A 22131-nucleotide genomic window follows, 5' to 3' on the forward strand; every position below is an offset into this window, starting at 1 on the left:
AGTAAATAGCTTTGTGATTTACTTTGAGGTTTTGTATTGAGTAAATTACGAAATGGGAGTAGAAAAGCTTAATTTTCATTACTTGTACTTTAATTATAATCAAAAATATTAGCACCTTGTAGCAAAGCGTGTTCATATAAAAAATGTAACCCGACTATAGATATATGAAATTATTTATCGTGCCGCAGGGAGGCACTAATTTCAGGCGACTCAGGCATGTTCGGAAGTCGCAGGGAGTCACTAATACCAGGCAGCTGAGGCATGTTCGGAAGTCACAGGGAGTCACTAATATCAGGCGATTCAGGCATGTTCGGAAGTCGCAGGGAGTCACTAATCAGGCGGCTCAGGCATATTCGGAAGTCTCTACAAAAGGCCTATATCCAGCTGTGGACGTCCATTGTGGTGGTGATGATATCATAACCTGATAATTCTACGCTATTTACAATATCAGTAACCTGTGCACAATGCTAGGCAGCAGGATGGCCTTGTACCATAAGACGCCAGGGTACTTATCCTTGGTGCAAAACTCCAGCACGAATATCTCGTCGAAGCGGTGAGAATTGTTGATATCCTCAACGCTCGAGTTACTTGTCAACTCAATATGGTTAAATAGAAGAACGCTATATAGAATTTATACTGTATTATGCAATATCAGTAACCTGTGCACAATGCTGGGCAGCAGGATGGCCTTGTACCACAAGACGCCAGGGAACTCATCCTTGGTGCAGAACTCTGGCACGAATATCTCGTCGAAGTGGTTAGAATTGTTGACATCCTCAACGTTCGAGTTACTTGTCAACTCAATATGGTTAAATAGAAGATCGCTATATAGAATTTATACTGTATTACACAATATCAGTAACCTGTACAAGTATGCACAATTCCGGGCAGCAGAATGACCTTGTACCACAAGACGCAGGGGTACTCATCCTTGATGCAAAACTCTGGCACGAATATCTAATCGAAGCGGTCAGAATTGTTGCCATCCTCAACGCTCGAGTAGAGCTTGCATTGCTTGTCATCAACTCAATTTGGTTAAATATAAGAATTTATACTGTATTATAGAATATCAGTAACCTGTGCACAATGCTGGGCAGCAGGATGGCCTTGTACCACAAGACGCCAGGGTACTCATCCTTGATGCAGAACTCAGGCACGAATATCTCGTCGAAGCGGCGAGGGCTGTCATCGCCTTGAGCATGCGAGACAAGTTTCCGTTGTTTGTCCGTCAACGCGTTGATGGTCGCGGCGCGCGGCAGCAGGCAATTCATCCGCGAGTTGATACTTCGCACCTGTCAAAGGAATGACGTTTTTTATATGCCAGTTCGGCTATACAACAAAATCACTGCAATACACTAAACATGTGCTCAAGGTTATGTACTCAACAAATTACCAAGATATTCGATGTAAAGGAGGATGGCGAAAGTGGGAGTCACATTCAGAAGTGTCGTACACTCATACATTTTACAGAACGGGAATCAAGATTACCTCTATACTTAGCATAGTAAAATTTATCTACTTGTTGCCTGAGACCGAAACGCCTTGTCGTATTTATAAAGCAATCACGCAGTTGTATGTCAGCGGCAGTGTTTTTCAGTATGAAATTCACATTTATTCGTATGCATGGATAGGGTACCTTCTAATTTTAAGATAAATCTTTTTTCTCCCTGCTTTTCAAGATTGGTTACCATTTGCTTTTTTCTTAGTTTAATCACGATCAACAACTATTAATGGGTTTCCATTATGTACGATACTTCTATTTGTTAGTCCCAAAATACATGCAACCTCGCCATTCTCCTTTGCAGTAATCTAACTTTTGAGTTTGCATACAAATGTACTATGCACATACGTATCCCTATGAAAGAGAACATACTCGTCATCTGTAGCATCGTGAAGGAACATTTGATGCACTGGTGTGATGCATGGTCACGGTTAAATATTCAAGATGTAGATGACACTGAATTGAAAAATGTTGTAAAAACGTGTTATACTCTAATATTTCAACAAAATATCAGTTTTCCTCACCTCAAGCAAAGGTTGATCTTTAGGGCCATAGATCTGGAGATTGTGTTTGCTTGAGTAATAGTCTTCAAAGGTTTCAAAAGAAGCCGATTCGAAACGAGACTGCGGTGTCTTGTACTCAAGTATAGCGGAAACGATGTACCTAGAGAAATCAATGTTTAATTTAAATTTTCTTTGCAACCAGAAAAAAATTGCAGCCAGAGAAAAGTCAGGTCCGATGGCCGTGGCTAGTTACCGACAAAGACGTATCGCCACTCGGTTTAGCGTACCGGTACGATATGGCGTAGATACCGTCTGAGGTATCTAAACTTGCAGCTTTTTCAAGTAAGCCCGCTACTTTCTTCGACTATATCGTCACTTAACATTAGGTGAGATTATAGTCAAGGGATAACTTGTCTTTGCATAAAATAAAATCCATCTTTACGAGTACGCTTTATATAGGCGTAGGTTCTATTTTACAGCCTTCTGAAAAATATCAGATAGTTTATTTAAAAATGTTGTCTTTGACTCATTTGATGTAACGTCTATCTACACGGTCTATGTGTAGGTAAAATACTCTTAATACTCTAGAGTTATTTGGATAAAACACATCGCTATCTAGCCCCAAAGCTTAGCTTGTACTTCATCATATCAGCCGATGGACGTCCACTGCAGGATATAGGCCTTTTGTAGGGACTTTCAAACATCACGATACTGAGCCGCCTGCATCCAGCGAATCCCTGCGACTCGCTTGATGTCGTCAGTCCACCAACACGGCACTTTGTAGAGGGGGTTGTCTTTCCAGCACCTTGGGACCCCAACGTCCATCGTCTATTTAAACTATGTGCCCCGCCCCATGCCACTTCAGCTTCGCGACGTGTTGAGCTATATCGGTGACTTTGGTTCTTCTGCGAATATCCTCATTTCTGATTCTATCACGCAGAGATACTCCGAGCTTAGCTAGACTTCGACTCGACGATGAGCCCAGGTGGACTGACGACATCAAACGAGTCGCAAAGGATTCGCTGAATGCATGTGGCTCAGCGTCGTGATGGTTAGGTAGTCCCTACAATACGGCTGACATGATGATGATGATAATTATGATGATGATGAAGTTAACTGGCTATAACGTCAGTATTCCATATCGTACCTGTCTGGCAGTATGCTTCCTCTATACCACGGAGTAACCACTGCGTTCAAGTAAGTCTCGTTCGAAACTACCAGTGATTCTCTATCCTGGAAATTTACGAATTACATTATTTGAAAAAGACCGCCAAGCGATTTAGCGTTCCAGTACGATGTCGTGCAGAAACCGAAAGGAGTGTGGATTTTCATCCTCCTCCTAACAAGTCAGCGCGCTTCCATCTTAGATAGCACTAACCATCAGGCGATATTGTAATCAAGGGCTAACTTGTAGAAAAATTAAAAAATAACATTGAGTTTTTTTTTAATTTTTGGCTTTAGTACAGCTACTAAAAAGTCTCAATAGCTCATCGGTAAGAGCGGCCGGTCTCATCACCGAGGGGCCGTGGTCTATGGTCTATTGTCGTACCTAGTAATATATTAGTATTAGTATAGTATTAGGAGTAATACTGTCTTTCCCGACTAGTTGGAAGGGAATGGGAGTATTGGTCATATTAAAAAAAAAGATATAAATAGCTACAAAAAGCTAAATTAGCTATAAAAAGATAAAAAGCTACTTACACTGACAGCTGGCTCAGTAACAGGCTCTATCTCAGGGTGTCCCCCCATAAACGACCAATCAATGTCGTAGCCATCCTCCACTACTTTGAGGGGGACCACATAAAGGTTATCGACCGCACCGTCAAACATGAGAAACTTTTTGGCCACTTCAAGAACTTGGTCGAAAACGAAAAAATGGAACCTGGAATTGTATTTTTTATAGTAACATGTAGAAAAATATAATATATCTTATATATAGGAATCTTATATATAAAATTATCGTGTCGGTGTTAAAAAAAAAACCTGCATACCAGAGAGTTTTCTTAATTCTCTGCGTGTGTGAAGTCTGCCAATCCGTATTGAGCCAGCGTGGTGGACTATTGGCCTAACCCCTCTCATTCTAAGAGGAGACTTGAGCTCAGCAGTGAGCCGAATATGGGTTGATAATGATGACCACCAAGAAATACAAAAAAAAATGCGTGCGTACAAAGTACACATGTCAGAAGTGAAACTTCTTTGGCGAACTAATTTATAAATCTTTCTATCTTAGGAATTTAATTGTCATCAAAATATAAAAAGTGTTGACGGTCTCGATCCCTCCCTCTCTCTTTTTCGACACTCCCGTTGCATACCGGCGTGACGTTACATCTGTAAAAATTTTACCCTCATACGCCTAAAGAAGTTTCACTTCAAAATGTACATCTGGCCTTAATGCCTATTACATGCGTAAATAAATTAAATAAGTAAATTCGCAACATACCGTTTAATCAATTCAAAATGGTCCGAAGTAATGACAATCTTAGCGTAATTCACTTCTAGAGAGGTCTTAACTTCGCCGACAGTGAGGAAGATTGGGAAGCTGCATAGAATCGGCAAAGGCTGGTTCGTAACAAAGCCGTATCCCTCTTTTTGTCGCAACAAATTGTATAAAACCCGCTCCCGAGAATCGGTGGGCTCTTTGAACGCCACGGATAACCTTATTACGTGCAAATACAAAACGTTGTCGTTCTGCCATCCTTTTGTCGGACCATCTAAACATTTTGGATACTGAAACAATTTCTTTTTTAGTCTTTTACAAGTTAGCCCTTGATTACAATCTCACCTGATGGTAAGTGATGATGCAATCTAAGATGTAAGCTAACTTGTTAGGAAGAGGATAAAAATCCACACCCCTTTCGGTTTCTACGCGATATCCTACCGGAACGCTAAATCGGTTTTTAAACCGATTGGCGGTATATCTTTGTCGGTAGGGTGGTAACTAGCCACGGCCGAAGCCACCCACCAGCCAGACCTGGACCCATTAAGAAAACCTCAATCGGTCCAGCCGGGGATCGAACCTAGGACCTCCGTCTTGTAAATCTACCGCGCTTACCACTGCGCCACGGAGGCCGTCAAAAAATATAATAAGTAATTATGTATTACTACTACCGGCATTATAGTAGGGGAGCCCGGGATGCTAAATTTGTAGTTACTTAAACGTCATAGGGACCGATTACATTTGGTAGAATAAATGATAGGAACAATAAATGGTTATTTACATTTTTCGCTTTTAGCAGTGGAAAAACTACAGACTTTGAAAACAATTTTTATTACTTTGGCTTAATAGCCATTTGGCTTAGTAGCTTTCTATTGGTAAAAGAATTTTCCAAATCGGTCCAGTAGATCCAGAGATTACCCCCGACAACCACACAAACTTTACCTCTTTATAGTATTAGCATAGAAGTCGCTTGGGAAATTTTAGTCTTTTGGTCATTGCACCACGCACAAAAGGCTGGACCAATTTTGCTGAGGGTAGGGAAGGGGTAGGATAGAGGTAGGGTACGGATAAGGTAGGGGTAGTGTAGGGTAGGGTAGGGTAGGGTACGGATAAGGTAGGGGTAGTGTAGGGTAGGGGCAAGGTAGAGGTAGGGGAAGGATATGGAACGTATAGGGTAGGGGAGGAGTAGGAAAGGGGTGGGGTAGGGTAGGGTAGGGTAAGGTAGGGTAGGGGTAGGGTAGGGGTAAGGTGGGGGGAGGGTAGGGTTAGCGTTAGCGGTAGGGTAGGAGTAAGGTAGGGGTAGGGTAGGGTAGGGTTGGGTAGGTTTACGAGCAGGGCAAGGTAGAGGTAGATATGTTTACATCAATTTTTACGCGGACGAAGTCGCGGGCGTCCGCTAGTATTAAATAAAAAAAAACCATAAACTATATTAATACGGTCAAACCAACTGTTGACTAATATATTTGTCAAACGCTCCGTTTGTAAGGGATTTGTCGTGAGTGTGACGACATGAAACAGTTGAAATATAGACTATCATGGCCGACAGGCTTTTTGGCTCGTATTGTCAAAAACATATTTAAGAGCTAAAATTTTCATGTAACGTCACGTCTCAAAAAAATGATTTTTTTTTTCAATCTAGAAGAAAGGGTAAAACTCTCAGACCAATAGGCTAGATCTTAAATAGTTTTTTATCTATTTAAGATCTAGCCTATTGGTCTGCGAGTTTTACCCTTTGGATATTGAACCCTAAAAAAAGAAAAACTTACAACTTTGGGGTGTTTTCGCATCCTTTTCTTAAAGCCAGGCTTTGGTACGTCCGTTCCCACGTGCTCATCCTCGTCTTTCCAATTGAGAAAGCACACTTTAACATCTTCTTGGTTGAAATCGATTTTTCTTAAAAAATATAGAATCATTTTTATTGCGTGTAAATATCGACGAGCATTGTTTATTTTAATTCTTATTTAAAAGATCTGGCAAATATTTTTAATATATATTTGTATGTATTAAAAAAATATGTATGGCATCATCACCATCTTTGAAATTTTTTTTATTTCGATTTCACCAGATTATATTCAAGTAAAATAGAAATATCAACACGGCACGGCGCTTTATTCAATGCGCTGAATATTACACTTAACGTTAAGTATTATACTTAAATTTATAAAAATGTAACTAATAAACATGCTATGTGGCAACACCACATTTACTGTAATTATCACAAAGATATGTCATATATAGAGCAACCAATTATTGTTGATAGTTGACTATTATGAAGTATGGTTTTATCAGATTATTAAAATCATAGTGGAAATTCGGATAATTACAAGACGAATTACAATAAATATTATTTATTTAGATGAGATTTACTTTCTTTTAAATTTAAAAAATTAAATCTCGCGTGTCTCAAATGGTGAAGGAAAACATCGTGAGGAAACCTGCATACCAGAGAATTTTCTTAATTCTCTTCGTGTGTGAAGTCTGTCAATCCGCATTGGGCCAGCGTGCTGGACAATAGGCCTAACCCCTCTCATTCTGAGAGGAGACTCGAACTCAGCAGTGAGCCGAATATGGGTTGATTGTTATTAAAATCAGCTATCTGGGTACTCGGTTATTGGTACTAACAACATGATGCTCGGGGCTAGATAGTGATGTAAATATTTACAAATATATTTATGTTAGTTACTTATTTAAGATAAGACATATAGAATAATATATCAATTATTATCAAGTATCAAGGTAGTTGTAGTCCCAAGTAGATGGTCACTATACAGGATTACCAAAAGAACGACAATAAGTAACTACAAGGTCCTCAATTATTTTCTACTCTTTTGTGTCGCATTATACTACAGTTTTATGTACGAGTATATATTACCCGTATTGTCGCGGCAATAGAGTCACCTCATCTAGCTCGCCGACTTCGTGCAATCTTTTACACACATTAAGAGCTGCTGAACGTTTGGCAGTCTTTAAATTCACATACGGCAAACCCTGTAATAATAATAACTTTAGTGCTAGTCGATCGGTCAGTGCGACTGCGATATACAATAATTGGGTAGTTGAATCATATCAAATTTAATATAAACAATAATAATTTCGCATAGTACATGGAATAAGGGTCCGAAATATATCGACATTAATTAATAAAGGTAAAGAATTTCATAAAATGCTTAATTTAAAAATCATGTACTTTTCAAATTTTCCAAACGTCAAAAGCGTTGTCGTCCATTTTGTGACGTCACAAAGATACTGATGTACTAAACAAAATTCTCTAACAGTCAAACTAAGTGTTAACTAAATTTTTATCAAGCGCTCCGTTTGTAAAGGAATTTGTTATAGTGACGTCATGAAACTGTTGAAATATAGACCATCATGGCCGACAGGCGTTTTGGCTTGTATTGTCAAAAACAAATTAAAACTTTTCATGTAATCACGTCTCAAAAAATATTAAAAAAAAATTAAATCTATTAGAACGATAATAAACTATTTAAGACCATTATGAATATTATTAAAACGGATACATACCACGATAAAACGTCGATTTTTAATGTCGATATTTCGACCCAGTTGCATGGATCGTGGTCACAACGGGACATGCAACTGGGTCAGAAATATATTAATCATTGTATTATACCTGTATGGGCTCCTTGACAGGACATTGCAAAGGCATGTAGATGGTAATAAGACGATAGAGTTCTATCATATTTTTTTCCTTAATTTTCTCTTGTACCCACATGGGCGTGATATTTGTGAACTGATCGTGTGGTAAGCGGCTGCAGTAACGGAATAGCAGGCGTATTGCATCCGTGCCGCTCAGTTGAACTGAAACAAAAGGTACAGGTAGAGGAAACACCTCAAGCAGGTATCAGGACTTGTGACCTTGGGTGTAGGTTCCCTCCCTTCCCTTTACACACTCACACACTTGACACTCTTCCCCTGCCTGACATATTCTCCATGCCCACAGTAAACAATTTATGATCAATAATTATAACATAAAACATTATTAATAATTACAACAACAAATTATTGCACAAAATCACTAAACGCGACTAGAAGCATGACGGTGTTCACACTGCCTAACAAACAACTGAGCTGAAGTTATCAAATACCCTCTTTTTTACCCGACTGCAAGAAGGGTTATGTTTTCGCGCGTATCTTGTATGTATGTATGTATGTATATATGTATGTATGTATGTATGTAATATTCTTTATTACCTCATGTCTTCCAAACCGCTGGACGGATTTACGTAATTAAGATATCATTAGATTTGTCTTAATAACCCAAGTGTTCTTAGATAGGTTAAATTAAAAAAAAAACAACAAGACGACTGTGAGACGCTATAGACTCGAGGTGAAAAAAAATTTTTTTTTTTTTTACTATTGCAACATGGGTATCAAAATCAAGGGTTTTAACGTCGTAACTAAAAAGGTGTGAAATAAATAAATTAATTAAACAAATAAAAAAACTCGACTGCATAAATTATACAAAAACTGAAAAGAAAAAAACAAGCTCAGTCCAGAAGTGTAGAAAGCAATTAGAAAACAGTCGGGACCTGTAAAAAAATGTAGACGAAAATCATTCTATTCAATATAGTAAGTCCCGACTGTTTTCTAATTAACACTACCTTAACACTACTACTAAAAGTTTACTTTACTTTGCAATAAATAGAGTTTTAAATCTTAATCTACTTTTATTAATATGGCTATTTGATCTTAAATTCTTAACCATGTCTGTCTAGGCTTCGAATTAGCTAGCTAATATAACTAGATAGCTGCAACTGCAAAATAAGGATGTTGACTTCAGATCCATGTTCACCTCATGATTATACACCAGATTTTGAGACATTATGATAAGAAAACTAAAAAAGAAAAAGAAAACTAACTTCCAGATTCAGTACAGTATGGAGGCACATCGTCATCGTTGTACAAGCCCGCCTGAACATCCTCTTCTGTAGGCGCATCGCGATCATGTGGATTTCCGTGTAGCAACTGCAATAACCAAACATTGGAACATTAAACCTATATTTATACTTCTAATAAAACTGGTCAAATTTTATACATTACTTCGTAATTTGAGATTTTACTTATACATTTGTAACACCAAACGTTACCGTGGCATAACATACTACTAGCGCCATCTAGAACTTATAATAAAACTGTAACAGGTCGAATTCTGGACATTGAAGATATTTTGAATATTTTTGTCGGGGGGCATTATATAATCGATACGGAAGCTAAAAATATTTTTTTTCGATTTTTTGTCTGTCTGTCTGCCCGTGATTTTTTTTTGTTATTTGAGCATCACGCTGAAACTACTAAATTAATTCAAATAAAACTTTTGCTCAGTTTGATATAATACATAAATAAGTTATGAAATCACATGCGTAACTTCATTTCTAATTTGTTTGTTGGTAAACATTGCACATCATATTGCTTTAGTATAAGTCAGACCAAATAATATTGTTGTTTAAGTTTGCAATAGACTACCCAGAATTATTAACGCTCAGTTTACATAACATCATAAATAAAACTTACCTTATGTACATATTCTTCTATTTTTTGAAACTCTATATATTGACTTCGAAATTTTGCTTCAATTTCGCGGTCTACTAATACCACATAACTGGACTCCTTGCTTCTAGCTCTACCTACAAATGCAAAAAATACATATACATATAATATATAAAAGTGTTAATAAAGTTAATGTACGCATTTTCTTATAAATTAAGTCATATTGTACCCGCGGTCCTTTTAGTAGAGAATCCCAATACATGACTACCTATTCCGAGACGGTTATTGGATGAAAAGTTTTATAACAAATTAAATATTATCGTCTTGGATGAAGGTCGTCAGGTATACTGGGATCTAATATTACATTACTGCAGCGGCCGACAAGAGGCATTGATGGACGAACGTGTGAATGTGGGCCGAAGCGAAGTAGAGGCGCACGTATGTAAGTCCATCAATGCCTAGGTGCGGCCAAGGCTTGTGTAGTACTTTCCTCAAATAATGCGCGGAAACTAAACTAAAATTCACAAGAAACAATTCAGAACTTTTATTTAAAAATACAATTATTGAATGTACAATTCAATAATTGTATTTTTAAATAAAAGTTCTGAATTGTGTGTTAATTTGGATTTTCCTGGAATAATGCTGGTTTAAGATAATTCTAACGAGGTTGAAGTTTGTTCTATATGTACTAGTGTCTACGGCGTGATTCTGAATTTCAAAGATTTGATGGAAAGTCTATGGTCGGGATAAGATGCTTTCGTTAATTTTACGTGTAATCACACCAACTTATTTTAAAACCAATGACGAAGTTGACGAACAACTAATAACAACAGTTTTAAAGTATGTTTTTTCACTAACAACTTTCTATTTGCAAGCCAGATCGAAATTTAAATGAAACCTTTGATAAGTTACCTCTTTGGTCGCCATGTTGGCGAGTAGAAGATCGTTCCAATTTCAAATTACACGACAAATATGATTTAACATAGTAATTTATTTGGCCACTAAACTCGACAGATATGGATTTTCATACAACTATTGCCAGCCGCTGCTCGACCAGTAAAGCAAGTTCGATTTATCTCGAAGAAGAATGTCAAAATATTGCTCAAGGCCAAGCATGTTTGAGAAGTCAATTTAGAGATAATTGACCTACCTTTACTTTGCATATATGACCTATATTCCAGAGGTATATCGTATCGCACGACCAGGAGACATTGTGGTATATCCACTCCTTCTTCCAATACACTTGTAGATATCAAGCAATTTAAGTTTCTGAAAAAGTCCAGTTGGGTCTCAATAGCTTTATAAGTGTTCATTTATACAAGCCAACAACTGCTACCGATGACTGCAGTCGGCGACGTCTCGGCGGCAGTCAACGGCAGTTGACGGCAGTCGTTGGCAGTCAACGGCAGTCGACTGCAGTCGCCGGTAGCAGTTGCTGCTCGTATAAATGAACCCTAACGTGCCAGACGCGAACTGAGAGGTCCAAGTTTTACCTACACTTATTGGACTATACCTATTATAAAGAGATTTGGATATATTTTGGATATGACCTCTGCCTCCGAATCCGGAGGGTACCGGAACGGTAAATCGCTTGGCGGTACGTCTTTATCGATACTAGCCAGACCTGGACCAGGGATCGAACCCAGGACCTGCGTTTTGTAAATCCACCGCGCATACCACTGTGCCACGGAGGCCGTACTTTTCACTTTTATTATTATGCTATATTTTATCCCCATATTCCCCGGCGACCGAATTCCCTCGATATCTCCAGAATCCCATAGTATTATGGGAACAGCGGGGAATAATATTAAAACAAATGAGAATTTTTCAAAAGCGGTACAGGCATACATTATATTTTTATCGCATCGGTTTTCTTTTGTACAAAAAAGAGATGGTCCAAAATTGTATGGAGCCCAGGATCACTCATTGTACTCTAGCGGAAATAAAAAAAAGATATATTTTTAAATATTTTGATTATACAAATCTACGAATTTACTCGTAATTCATTCGAATATTCATTATCTCCCAAAAAATGCAACAGTAATAAAGGTAATAATGGCGGATAGATGACGTTTTCAATGCAGTAATCCATTTGACGTTAGCTGTCAATTGTCATGTCATAGTTGCTACAAGAGCGCCATCTTGATATAACTCAAAAGGTTTTTATTTTATTTATTTCTTTTTATTTAGTTAGATTTATTCACTTTAATAAATTATAATAAAATCCTTGTATTTTTTAAATTTTAATGATACGGGGTACTGAAATGGACCATCTCCTTTAAAATGATTTCCATTACTATTTTATAAACACTAGGAGACACCCCGCGATATCACACACCCACATCCGGGAATACGGGTATAAAATACATGATGCAAATATGACCCTTTAAATAACTGTAGCTCCGAAGTAATGATCGCAGAGACCCTGTTACTTTTAAAAAGATTGCTTTACTATTAGTATACTCTTAATTTACACCCATACAATTTATAAGACTTTTTTTTTTAATTTAAAAGACTGTCGTGCCTATTGCAAAAGAAAAAAAAAACATACCCATTCCTGAATTTCAAAAGCGCTTGCTGGTTAAGCTTCTTTGTGAAATATTGCTCCCTGGTGTTTGTAAAGGGGTTTATATTGAATCCAACTATGAAGTCGTGTTTTAAAAAGCCAAAATCAATGGGATTCACTTCCTTGACATCCTTCAAAAGATTGTACAGAACTTTGGCTGTGAACCTTTGTTTGGTTAGAATCAACCCAGACAGCGCACTCTTGTTGTAATTAATTTTCATTAAAGCTGAAAACAAATATTATAGTACACTATGACATAAGTGCGATAAGATGAAAATTACAGCCGAGGCGATATTGCAGCTCGAGCCAAAGGCGAGAGCCATAGTAAGGAAGCAGAAGCTATAATTATCAAAGCGCAATAAGTCATACGACGTTTTATAGTACATTTGCGAGGAAATACGAGAACACTTTCAAACCTTTAGTCCCAGCCACCCAGTTATCATCATCATCGTCGTCGTCGTCGTCGTCGTCGTCGTCGTCATAGTCATAGTCATGGCCATAGTCATAGTCATCGTCATAGTCATAGTCATAGTCATGGTCATAGTCATAGTCATCGTCATCGTCATTAGTCATAGTCATCGTCATCGTCATCGTCATCGTCATCGTCGTCATTATCATCATCATCATCATCATTATCATTATCATCATCATCATCATCATCATTATATCGATGATAATAATGATAATGATGATGTAACTTACCTCCCGCTTGAGCCACGTAGCCTGGGCTATATTCTTTCAAAATGTTCAATAGCTGCAAGATTCTCTCTGATGAATGTTTCACAATTCGTTCATAGCCGGTTTCTTTCGCCATTGATTGTAGTAGAACCACTCGTGCTCTAAAAAATTGTATTGTATATTATTTATTATATACAGGATGTCCCATAAATAAAGAATCAAATCCATAAACTCAATGTCTCGAAATATAGAAAACAGCTTGACTTAAAGTTAAAATATAGTTACGTAGGAGGTAATTTATAGTTAGTAGACGGCCGCTAAGGCCGGAAAAAAGTCTAAATTATTTTATTTCAATTAGGCTTTTTTGAAACATCTAATATTATTAGATTTGTGGTGATAATAATTGAGCGAAACTTAAAATTAAAGTTACGAGGGTTCCAAATGCGCCTTGGTCCGAGAAGAGCCTACAACATAATCCGCCAGGATATACTTTTTTATTAATCACCATTTTACAAATGTATCTAGAACTATGTACACAATCGTAAAGTGCAGTTTAACATTATACATATTATAGCTGATACCGCGCAGTTTCACCCGCGTGGACTTCGTTCCCGTAGGAATATGGAGATATTATATAGCCTATAGCCTTCCTCGATAAATGGATGGCTAAATGGCTATCTAACACTGAAAGAATTTTTCAAATCGGACCAGTAGTTCCTGAGATTAGCGCAAACAAACATACTCTTTAGCTTTATAATATTAGATTTATTTCATAGTAATAATGAATAACAGATGAGGGTATATATTTCTAATGCCGGATCTTAGACCTCTAGTGAAGTAAGTACAGATGTAATCTACCACTTACTCAGTGGAGTGAGTTATGGCGACGTTGAATAGTAACTCATCCTGTTCGGACTGCGCCCATCGCTTCCTCCTCTCGAACGCGATCACGTACGCCAGAATGCCGATCGCACCGCCATACGCACCCATCTCGTTTATGGTCAATATCATAGACTCAATCATGTTTTTTACTTCTTTTATTATCTGTGAATATTATAACAGGGATGATGACTAGGTTGTTCATTATGAGTATTATTTAAACGGGTACATACCACGATAAAACGACGAGATTTTTAATGTCGATATTTCGACCCAGTTGCATGGATCGTTGACGCCTAATAATAAAAGCGATGTCGTGAGTGTGGTTTGCCTAAACAGCCAAAAACGCGAGGTTGTTGAAAAAAGAAAAAGAACTAAAAAGAGGGTAGATCAATTCTGCCCCTAACAGCTGATGTCAACTTCGCATCTCGCAATTTCAGTCCCGTCGTGACCACGATCCATGCAAAATATTTAGCTTAATATTCTTGTGTAATACGTAATTCCGTTGACAAACGGAATAAATGCAAAAATAATAATAAAGTAATACCTTCTTTCCATCTTTCTCAGTAATGTCCCTCTGCCCCGGTTTCAATCTGATATTAGGATTTGCTACCGAGTGTGGCAGTTTGACAGAAATAATTATGCATTGTAACTCCTTCAAAAGTGCTATGGCTTCCTGTGTAGCCGAGTTCAAAGCAGGATTTCTATAATGCTGTAGTATTTCTTTAGGGTTTGTTGAATGCCTGAAATGTTTATGTAAATCTGAAAATTCTGGAAATCTGATAGCAATCGTTAATATTTAAAAAATAACGGTTGTCTGTAAAATCGGTTTACGATTTTTTAATTTTTAAGATACTTGAACGTGACAACGTCATAAGAAAATACTGATGAAATGGTTGCATTTTCAAAAGAAAATGTTCGTTTTTCTAAAATACTGTTTAATAATCTTCATAGACCAGAATATACTTTATATCTTGTAAAAAAAAGTTGGCAACCCAAATAGCGAGGGAACGACGCATGACGTCATCTTTTTTCGAGTGTGCAGCCGGCTCCACCGAATTATAAGACATTGTCACGTCAAAAAAACATGTCGTGAAATGGTGATAAATACCTCGGAATCCAGTTATAGCGAATTGATTTTAATGTTTTTTTTTTTTATTTTATTAAAAATTACCGTTAGATACCACCCTACCGACAAAGACTTACCGCTAAGCGATTTAGCGTTCCGGTATGATGTCGTGTAGAAACCGAAAGGAGTGTGGATTTTCATCCTCCTCCTACCAAGTTAGCCCGCTTCCATCTTAGATTGCATCATCACTAACGATCAGTGAGATTGTAATCAAGGGCTAAACTTCTAAAGAATTAAAAAAATCTGATTTATTGTAGTGTTACGACACAGGATATATTTATAGGTTTTAAATATTTTCGATGTGTGAGTTTACCACGCCCCTATCAAAAAACGTCAGACAATACTTAATCTTAAAAACTAAAAAATAAAAGGTTGTAAGTTAATTAAGCTGATAAAGTACGACCGCTCACGAGATTGCGTTTCTGACAGGTAGGCGATGTAAAATTAGAGAGAGAGTCCAAAAATCGAGGCAATTGTAATTGAATGAATATGTTTGTTCCCTTCGCACGAGCTGTCAAAAACGCAATCTCTGAGCGGTCGGACTTTAATAAAGATTATTGACTTACGGAGCAACCTCTCCCATGTCGTTAGCAGTTGCAATAGTGGCCTGAAACGTTGTTTCCAATTCACGTAAAATTTCTTCAACTTTGTTTAACTTTACATTGCCATTGAGAAGGGTAGCTGTTAGTCCTGAAAATTTCAAATAACAGTTTTTACACGCTTTATATTAGCTTCACTTCTAACTATGTATGTAAGAAAATCTTGGAATCCTAATTTGACCCACTTCCCGGTTTTCGATTAGGATGAAATTTTGCACACGCTCTGAGTTCTGATTACAATACATGACTAGCTAAGAAACGTCATTACAAATCCAAAATATGGCAGCCACCCAACCACTTGTAACTATGTAAGAAAATCAAATTTTGGAATCTTAATTTGACCCACTTCCCGGTCTTCGATTAGGATGAAATTTTGCACACGCTCTGAGTTCTGATGTCAATACATGACTAGCTAAGAAACGTCATTATAAATCCAATATGGCGGCCTCCCAAAGATGGCGTACTGGCAGTTTGAAATCCACCCCATGGATATCAAATGAAAGGGTTTGCTGTCAGGAATACGAGAAAAATATTATAATCACGTGACTTAAATCCAAAATTTGTAATTTTTGCTAAAACACGCTTTTAGCACGCACTAAAAATTGATCCTGGAATTATGCAAAAGGCTCAATAAATAAAATCAGTAGACAATTTCCTCACCCAAAATCCTTGGCTGTTCCTGTTTTGGACAATTTTCAAAATGCTTCATTATGAGACGCATCGGATGGTCTTCAACTGCGTGATGACATTCGTCAAATATAATGAGATTGATATCACTGAGACTTATGTATTGATGGGTCAGCATATCGCACAGGATCTGACTTGTCGCTACTATAACCTGGAATCACAATCATCATACTATCATCACTGACAACCCATATTCGACTCACTGTTGAGCACGAGTCTCCTCGTAGTATGAGGGGTTAAGGTAATGCGAATTGGCAGACTTCACACACGCTTAGAATTAAGAAAATTCTCTGGTATGTAGGTTTCCTCACGATGTTTTTTCTTCACCGTTTAAGACAGCAGTGAGCCGAATATGGGTTGATAACGAACAAAAAGTTGTGGTGTTTAGGGGGTAATCTCTGGATCTACTGAACCAATTTTAATAATTCTCTTATCACTAGAAAGCTACGTTATTTGTGAGTCTAATTTTTGGGTGTCTGCTAATTGTAGGATAAAGTAAATTATGCTTAACACTTCTAACGGCCTCCGTGGCGCAGTGGTATGCGTGATGGATTTACAAGACGGAGGTTTTGGGTTCGATCCCCAACTGGGCCGATTGAGGTTTTCTTAATCCGTCCAGGTCTGGCTGGTTACTTCGGCCGTGGCTAGTTACCATCCTACCGACAAAAACGTACCGCGAAGCGTTCCGGTACAATGTCGTGTAGAAACCGAAAGGAGTGTGGATTTTCATCCTCCTCCTAACAAGTTAGCCCGCTTCCATCATAGATTGCATCATCACTTAAAGTTCCTTATTGTATTCTTTCTCAATAAAAAAAAAAAAAAAAAAACACTACCTGATGTTTACTTAATTCAATGTCCCATTTGCTTTTGTCCCACAAATCGACTCTGTTCTCACTACTAAATCCAGCCACTCCATCAACAGGGCACATATATTCTACCATCTTTTTCTGAAACACAGTTTTATTTTAAAGTACTTTTCTATACAGTCGCCCGCATATCATGGTAGTGTCATCAACGAAATTGCCAGACAATAACAAACAACTTTTGGATTGTATACTCGTAAAAGTATATACTTGACGGCCGCGTGGCGAAGTGGGTAGTGACAATGCTTTCTGCATTCACGGCCGTGGGTTCGATTCCCACAACTGGAAAATATTTGTGTGATGAGCATGAGTGTCTTCCAGTGTCTGTGTGTATTTATACATAGCTATCAGCTTGTATAAGCTGACGCCGCGCGGTTTCTCCCGCGTGGTTCCCGTTCCCGTAGGATTACGGGGATAATATATAGCCTATAGCCTTCCTCGATAAACTGTCTATCTAACACTGAAAGAATTTTTCAAATCGGACCAGTAGTCCCTGAGATTAGCGCGTTCAATCAAACAAACAAACAAACAAACAAACAAACTCTTCAGCTTTATTATATTATAGTATATAGTATAGATAAGTATTTATATGTAGTATATAATTGTATATTAATATTATAATATCAACAATCTTGCAGGTGGCTCAGTATCGTGATGTTTGGAAGTCCTTACAAAAGGCCTATGTCCTGCAGTGGACGTCCATCGGGTGATATGATGATGATGATGATGATGATGATCAACAATCTTAGCACACATAACACAAGCTACTCTGTATGCTTACTTTGGGGCTAGATAGTGGTGTGTATTATTTAAGTATATTTATTTATTTTATATCACTCTCCAACTTTGAATGGATATGAGCTCTGGCTTACTCGATGGATGAAGCCAGAGTTCTGATGACGATGCCAAGTGGGCCAATTTTGGTAAGCAAAAGTGGTCACAGCACCACTTTTGCTGATGTCGTACATACAACCAAACAAAGTGTTAAGGCGCCTAAAATACCCATGGGACACCATAAAAGGCGTTGGTCACTCATGACAGAAAGATGCTGGCCATGTCAGGAGAACAACTAAACTTTAAATTGAATCAGTATCTAAAGTGTGCTACCTATTGAGACAAATACTTACCGCCAGAGATTTAAAATTCACTTGCAGGAGTCATTAGCTAAAGATGTTTGCAATAAATAAATTAAAAGTATTAATGATTTAGCTATAGCGTTTTACAGATAGCTTGGGTACGGTGACAGTTTGTTTCAGTCTTCAAAGTTTGCCGCGATTCACGATATTAATACATATTATGAACGTCTGGCAATTGTCTCCATACCCATGCTATCTGAAAAACACTTTAGTTTATACAAACCTGTTGAATAACAAGTGGTACAGTGTTGACTAAAAAGAAACATCTCTTTCCACCTTCTCCCCATGGCTTTTGCAATGCGTCTCTAAGCCTTTTAATAAGCCTTATGGCAATGTATGTTTTTCCTGAACCTAAGAAAATTACAAATATTAACATAATGATTAATTATAACATCCATCCAAATAATTATAAATTAAAGTTTATAGAGAGAGAGAGAATATCTTAGCATTCCATGGATTCACAGTATGGGTGCCGGGTCCATCCCGTGGTAGAGAAAAACTCTGAGCAGAGTCCTGAATTTGTGACTACAGGATGTAGGGTTAAGGAATTCCTTGACGATCGATCAACACTCCCCGTTCTCTGCTCGTGTTGTTCTCCCTGCCTAGTCAAATTTGATAAGATCCTATTAGAGCAACTTTGGATACTCGTTCTAATTAGAACTAGCTGCACTTCTAGAGAGGCCAAGGTCTTTAAGCAAGTTATAGAGAGATTTACCTGTAGGTAAATGAATAATCGTATTTTTCCTTACTGCAATTTCTTCAAGCTCTGTCTGATACAATCTTGGAGTAATTATTACATCAGAGCCATATGGCTCCATTTTGGAGTGTGATCTGAAACAAAAACATAATTAGTATCTATTTGTAGGTGAGTACTTAACAACATACTTTTAAAAGAAAAAGGAACAGAACAGTAGTGTTGAATTTTAATTATTAAAACAACTAAAGTATGATAATTCTCTAATTTATTTTTGTAATTTGTCCGCCTCAGTTTTGATGCGCTAGTGCCCTTTTTTTTTTTTTTTTTTTTTCGCTGGGAAATGCTTTTACGCATCCCGATCGTAGAATGGCAAAAGTCGTATTCTACGGCCGGGTATGTGGGACTCACTGAGAACCAGAATACCCACTAAAACCCAGCGGAGCCACCCGCGTCCTATTGGGATGCGAAAGGATCGCGAAAGCAGGCACTTTCGCATCCCGACGCATTCGTCGTCGCACTCACTGGTGTCTACAAGGGTGGAAGGAGGTGCGCATATCGGCGCCTCCTACCACCCGTCCTTCGTCTGCGAAATGGGTCAGCGTCAGGCGCCCGCTCTCTCTGATGCTCTGATGCCTCCTTTAAACCGATAACGGTCTCACAAAAGGAGGCAACGTGAGACCATCCTTCATCGCTGTCGAGCATGTAGTTGATAAAGCTCGAAAGCGACAAGTCTCCCCGAAGAAGGGACACCAGTGAGTGCCTTTGCGGCGCCCATGCCACACACTCCGCCAGGGTGTGGCGCGCCGTGTCCTCTGGCGCGCCACACTCGTGGCAGACCGGCGTAACCTCCCTCCTCGCGATCTTGTGCAAGTACTTACCGAAACAGCCATGTCCTGTAAGCACCTGCACGAGACGGTAGGACAACGCACCATGACGCCGTTTCAGCCATCGCTCCAGGTGGGGTCGGAGACCTTCCACCGTCCAGATGCCAGCCGCCGGGGACTCGAGGTCTTCTTTCCATCTGCGGACCAGGGCCTCACTTCCGAGGGTTCTTAAACGATTTACTTCATCAGGCCCCGGTCTTTCACCTCGTGCCCTGAGACTTGACCGGTAGCGGTACACCTGGGCGAGAATCTCGGCCTGTAGTTCCCACGGCGGGTCGCCCGCCAGGAGAGTGGAAACCGTCCACGACACTGTACGGTACCCCCGGATAGCACGCACTGTAATGACTCTTTGTGGTCTACGCAAAAGGGCCAAATTCTGATGCGCTAGTGCCCTATCTCTAGTATAAAATATTGTTGCCCTCACTATATGTGTCAAAGGTTCAGCTAGGACATAGGTTAAGTCCTTTTAGAGTGTGTAAGTCTAGTATTACCTAGTTAAATTATGAATATTTAGTTTAATTTTTTTTTCTTCTAAAAGAATATCTTTTTAAATATGACCAATAGTCCCATTCCACACCAGTTAGTTGGAAAAAGACTGTGCTAGGAGTGGGTACGACAATAGACCAACGGGGCGAGGATCAAACCACCACACCACCACCCCTCGGTGATGAGTACAACCGCCCTTACAGTTGAGCTATTAAGTTTCAAATTGGAATATTACAATATTTTGTAGTTTATGTATAATGGTACTTAATATTTGGATTATGTGCAATGCAAAATTTTAGGTATCAGCAGCATAGTGGCGACGCAGCAGCAGGGCATTACCCCTCAAACGCCTCAGGCAGCTCTCCCAACTTTAGCCGTTGTGATTTTAGTGTACTGCCTATCCTACCTGCCTGTAGCGATGACCACAGCTAACTTCTAAGACATCATAAATTTTTCATCGGATTGTATCAAGTTGTAATCAAGTAACATCAAAGGGTTCTTATTCAATAACTTTACATGCTTTTGTTTATAAAACAGAAACAGTTTCACAATTGTTATTAGAAATAACTGCACATGATTGTGCAACTCTTTCTATTTGATTATTCTGGAATTTTGCAGAGTTGGACAATCACAAAGCAGTTATTAGAAATAACTGCATCCACCACCACCATTATCAACAAGATAGTAAACAATATTACATAGTTAGGTACCTATGTAGGTACTGCAAAAAAATTTTTGCAGTTTGGATTCATATTGTACAAAATCATTCATCAAGTATATACTACTAAAAATTCAAGAACAAAATACAAGATACTTGAAGTCAATTTATTCTTATTATCTATAACATAATATAAAACAAAGTTGTGTCCTAAGTTTGTATGCTTCTTTTAAACCATGCAAGAGATTTTAATGGATATGTTATAGTCTGAAACAGCTCATCTATATATTTTCATCCTTAAATTCCCCTGGGAATGGGAAAGTGGATCTGTGGACACAGCTAAAATAAGCAGTTATTAAAAACTCCGGCATTTATTTAGACCGGCATTCATCATTTTGGTTATTTTTTTGCCGGTAATTTTTTTTCGTAGTTCCTTAACTATTTCATCGGCTGTTACAATTTATGATTAAATAAAATTAAATTATATTTAGCTCTTTTAAATTATAGATGAACGCTTATTGTTCTAACAGAGTATTTAGTGAATAAACTAATAAAATAAGGCTTTCCGGTAAGAACTTTTAAAGCACTTACTTTTTTAAACTTACATGTAGTTTATTTATTTTGGATTTTATAATTTTAATGTAATTTCCTTTATCTTTTGTACACACACTAGCGTTATTATATTTTTTTAAAACATACTATTATAAGCAAAACACCTTTAAAAATCAAACAAACCACTTGATTTTATTTGAAACTGATGAAATCTTTACTAATAGCCAGTCACATTTCACAATAATATTTCGTCATTTCAATTCTCTGATCATCTCACTGCACTTCTGATTCTGATTCTGACCATAGATAATACACTTATACTGGTATAGATGCGCAACGTTGAAAAAATTTCTAGTGTTTTTTATCCA

At 38.0% G+C, this 22131-nt stretch overlaps 1 protein-coding gene across 4 annotated transcripts in view; it reads right to left on the reverse strand.

Moving 5' to 3' along the window:
* Positions 1-22081, reverse strand: part of LOC112046233 (endoribonuclease Dicer) — a 67851-nt gene extending 45770 nt beyond the window's left edge. Inside the window, exons 1-21 of one of the 4 annotated variants that reach the window (XM_052884982.1) lie at positions 21947-22081; positions 19202-19317; positions 18710-18837; positions 17321-17434; positions 16461-16638; positions 15768-15891; positions 14620-14815; positions 14059-14237; positions 13218-13354; positions 12501-12741; positions 11096-11218; positions 9974-10082; positions 9322-9427; positions 8073-8260; positions 7314-7429; positions 6208-6334; positions 4445-4731; positions 3706-3886; positions 3152-3237; positions 2026-2164; positions 1078-1292 (exon numbers count right to left, since the gene is read on the reverse strand). In XM_052884982.1, coding sequence (XP_052740942.1) covers positions 1078-1292; positions 2026-2164; positions 3152-3237; positions 3706-3886; positions 4445-4731; positions 6208-6334; positions 7314-7429; positions 8073-8260; positions 9322-9427; positions 9974-10082; positions 11096-11218; positions 12501-12741; positions 13218-13354; positions 14059-14237; positions 14620-14815; positions 15768-15891; positions 16461-16638; positions 17321-17434; positions 18710-18837; positions 19202-19304 — 3077 coding nt within the window. In that variant the 5' untranslated portion in view covers positions 19305-19317; positions 21947-22081. Of the gene's footprint in view, positions 1-1077; positions 1293-2025; positions 2165-3151; positions 3238-3705; positions 3887-4444; positions 4732-6207; positions 6335-7313; positions 7430-8072; positions 8261-9321; positions 9428-9973; positions 10083-11095; positions 11219-12500; positions 12742-13217; positions 13355-14058; positions 14238-14619; positions 14816-15767; positions 15892-16460; positions 16639-17320; positions 17435-18709; positions 18838-19201; positions 19318-20061; positions 20361-21802 lie in introns of those variants that run through there. The other 3 variants (XM_052884981.1, XM_052884980.1, XM_052884979.1) reach the window with 3 other exon arrangements.
* Positions 22082-22131: the final 50 nt, after the last annotated feature.

The sequence above is a fragment of the Bicyclus anynana genome, chromosome 13 (assembly GCF_947172395.1).
Source record: "Bicyclus anynana chromosome 13, ilBicAnyn1.1, whole genome shotgun sequence".
Classification (NCBI taxonomy): domain Eukaryota; kingdom Metazoa; phylum Arthropoda; class Insecta; order Lepidoptera; family Nymphalidae; genus Bicyclus; species Bicyclus anynana.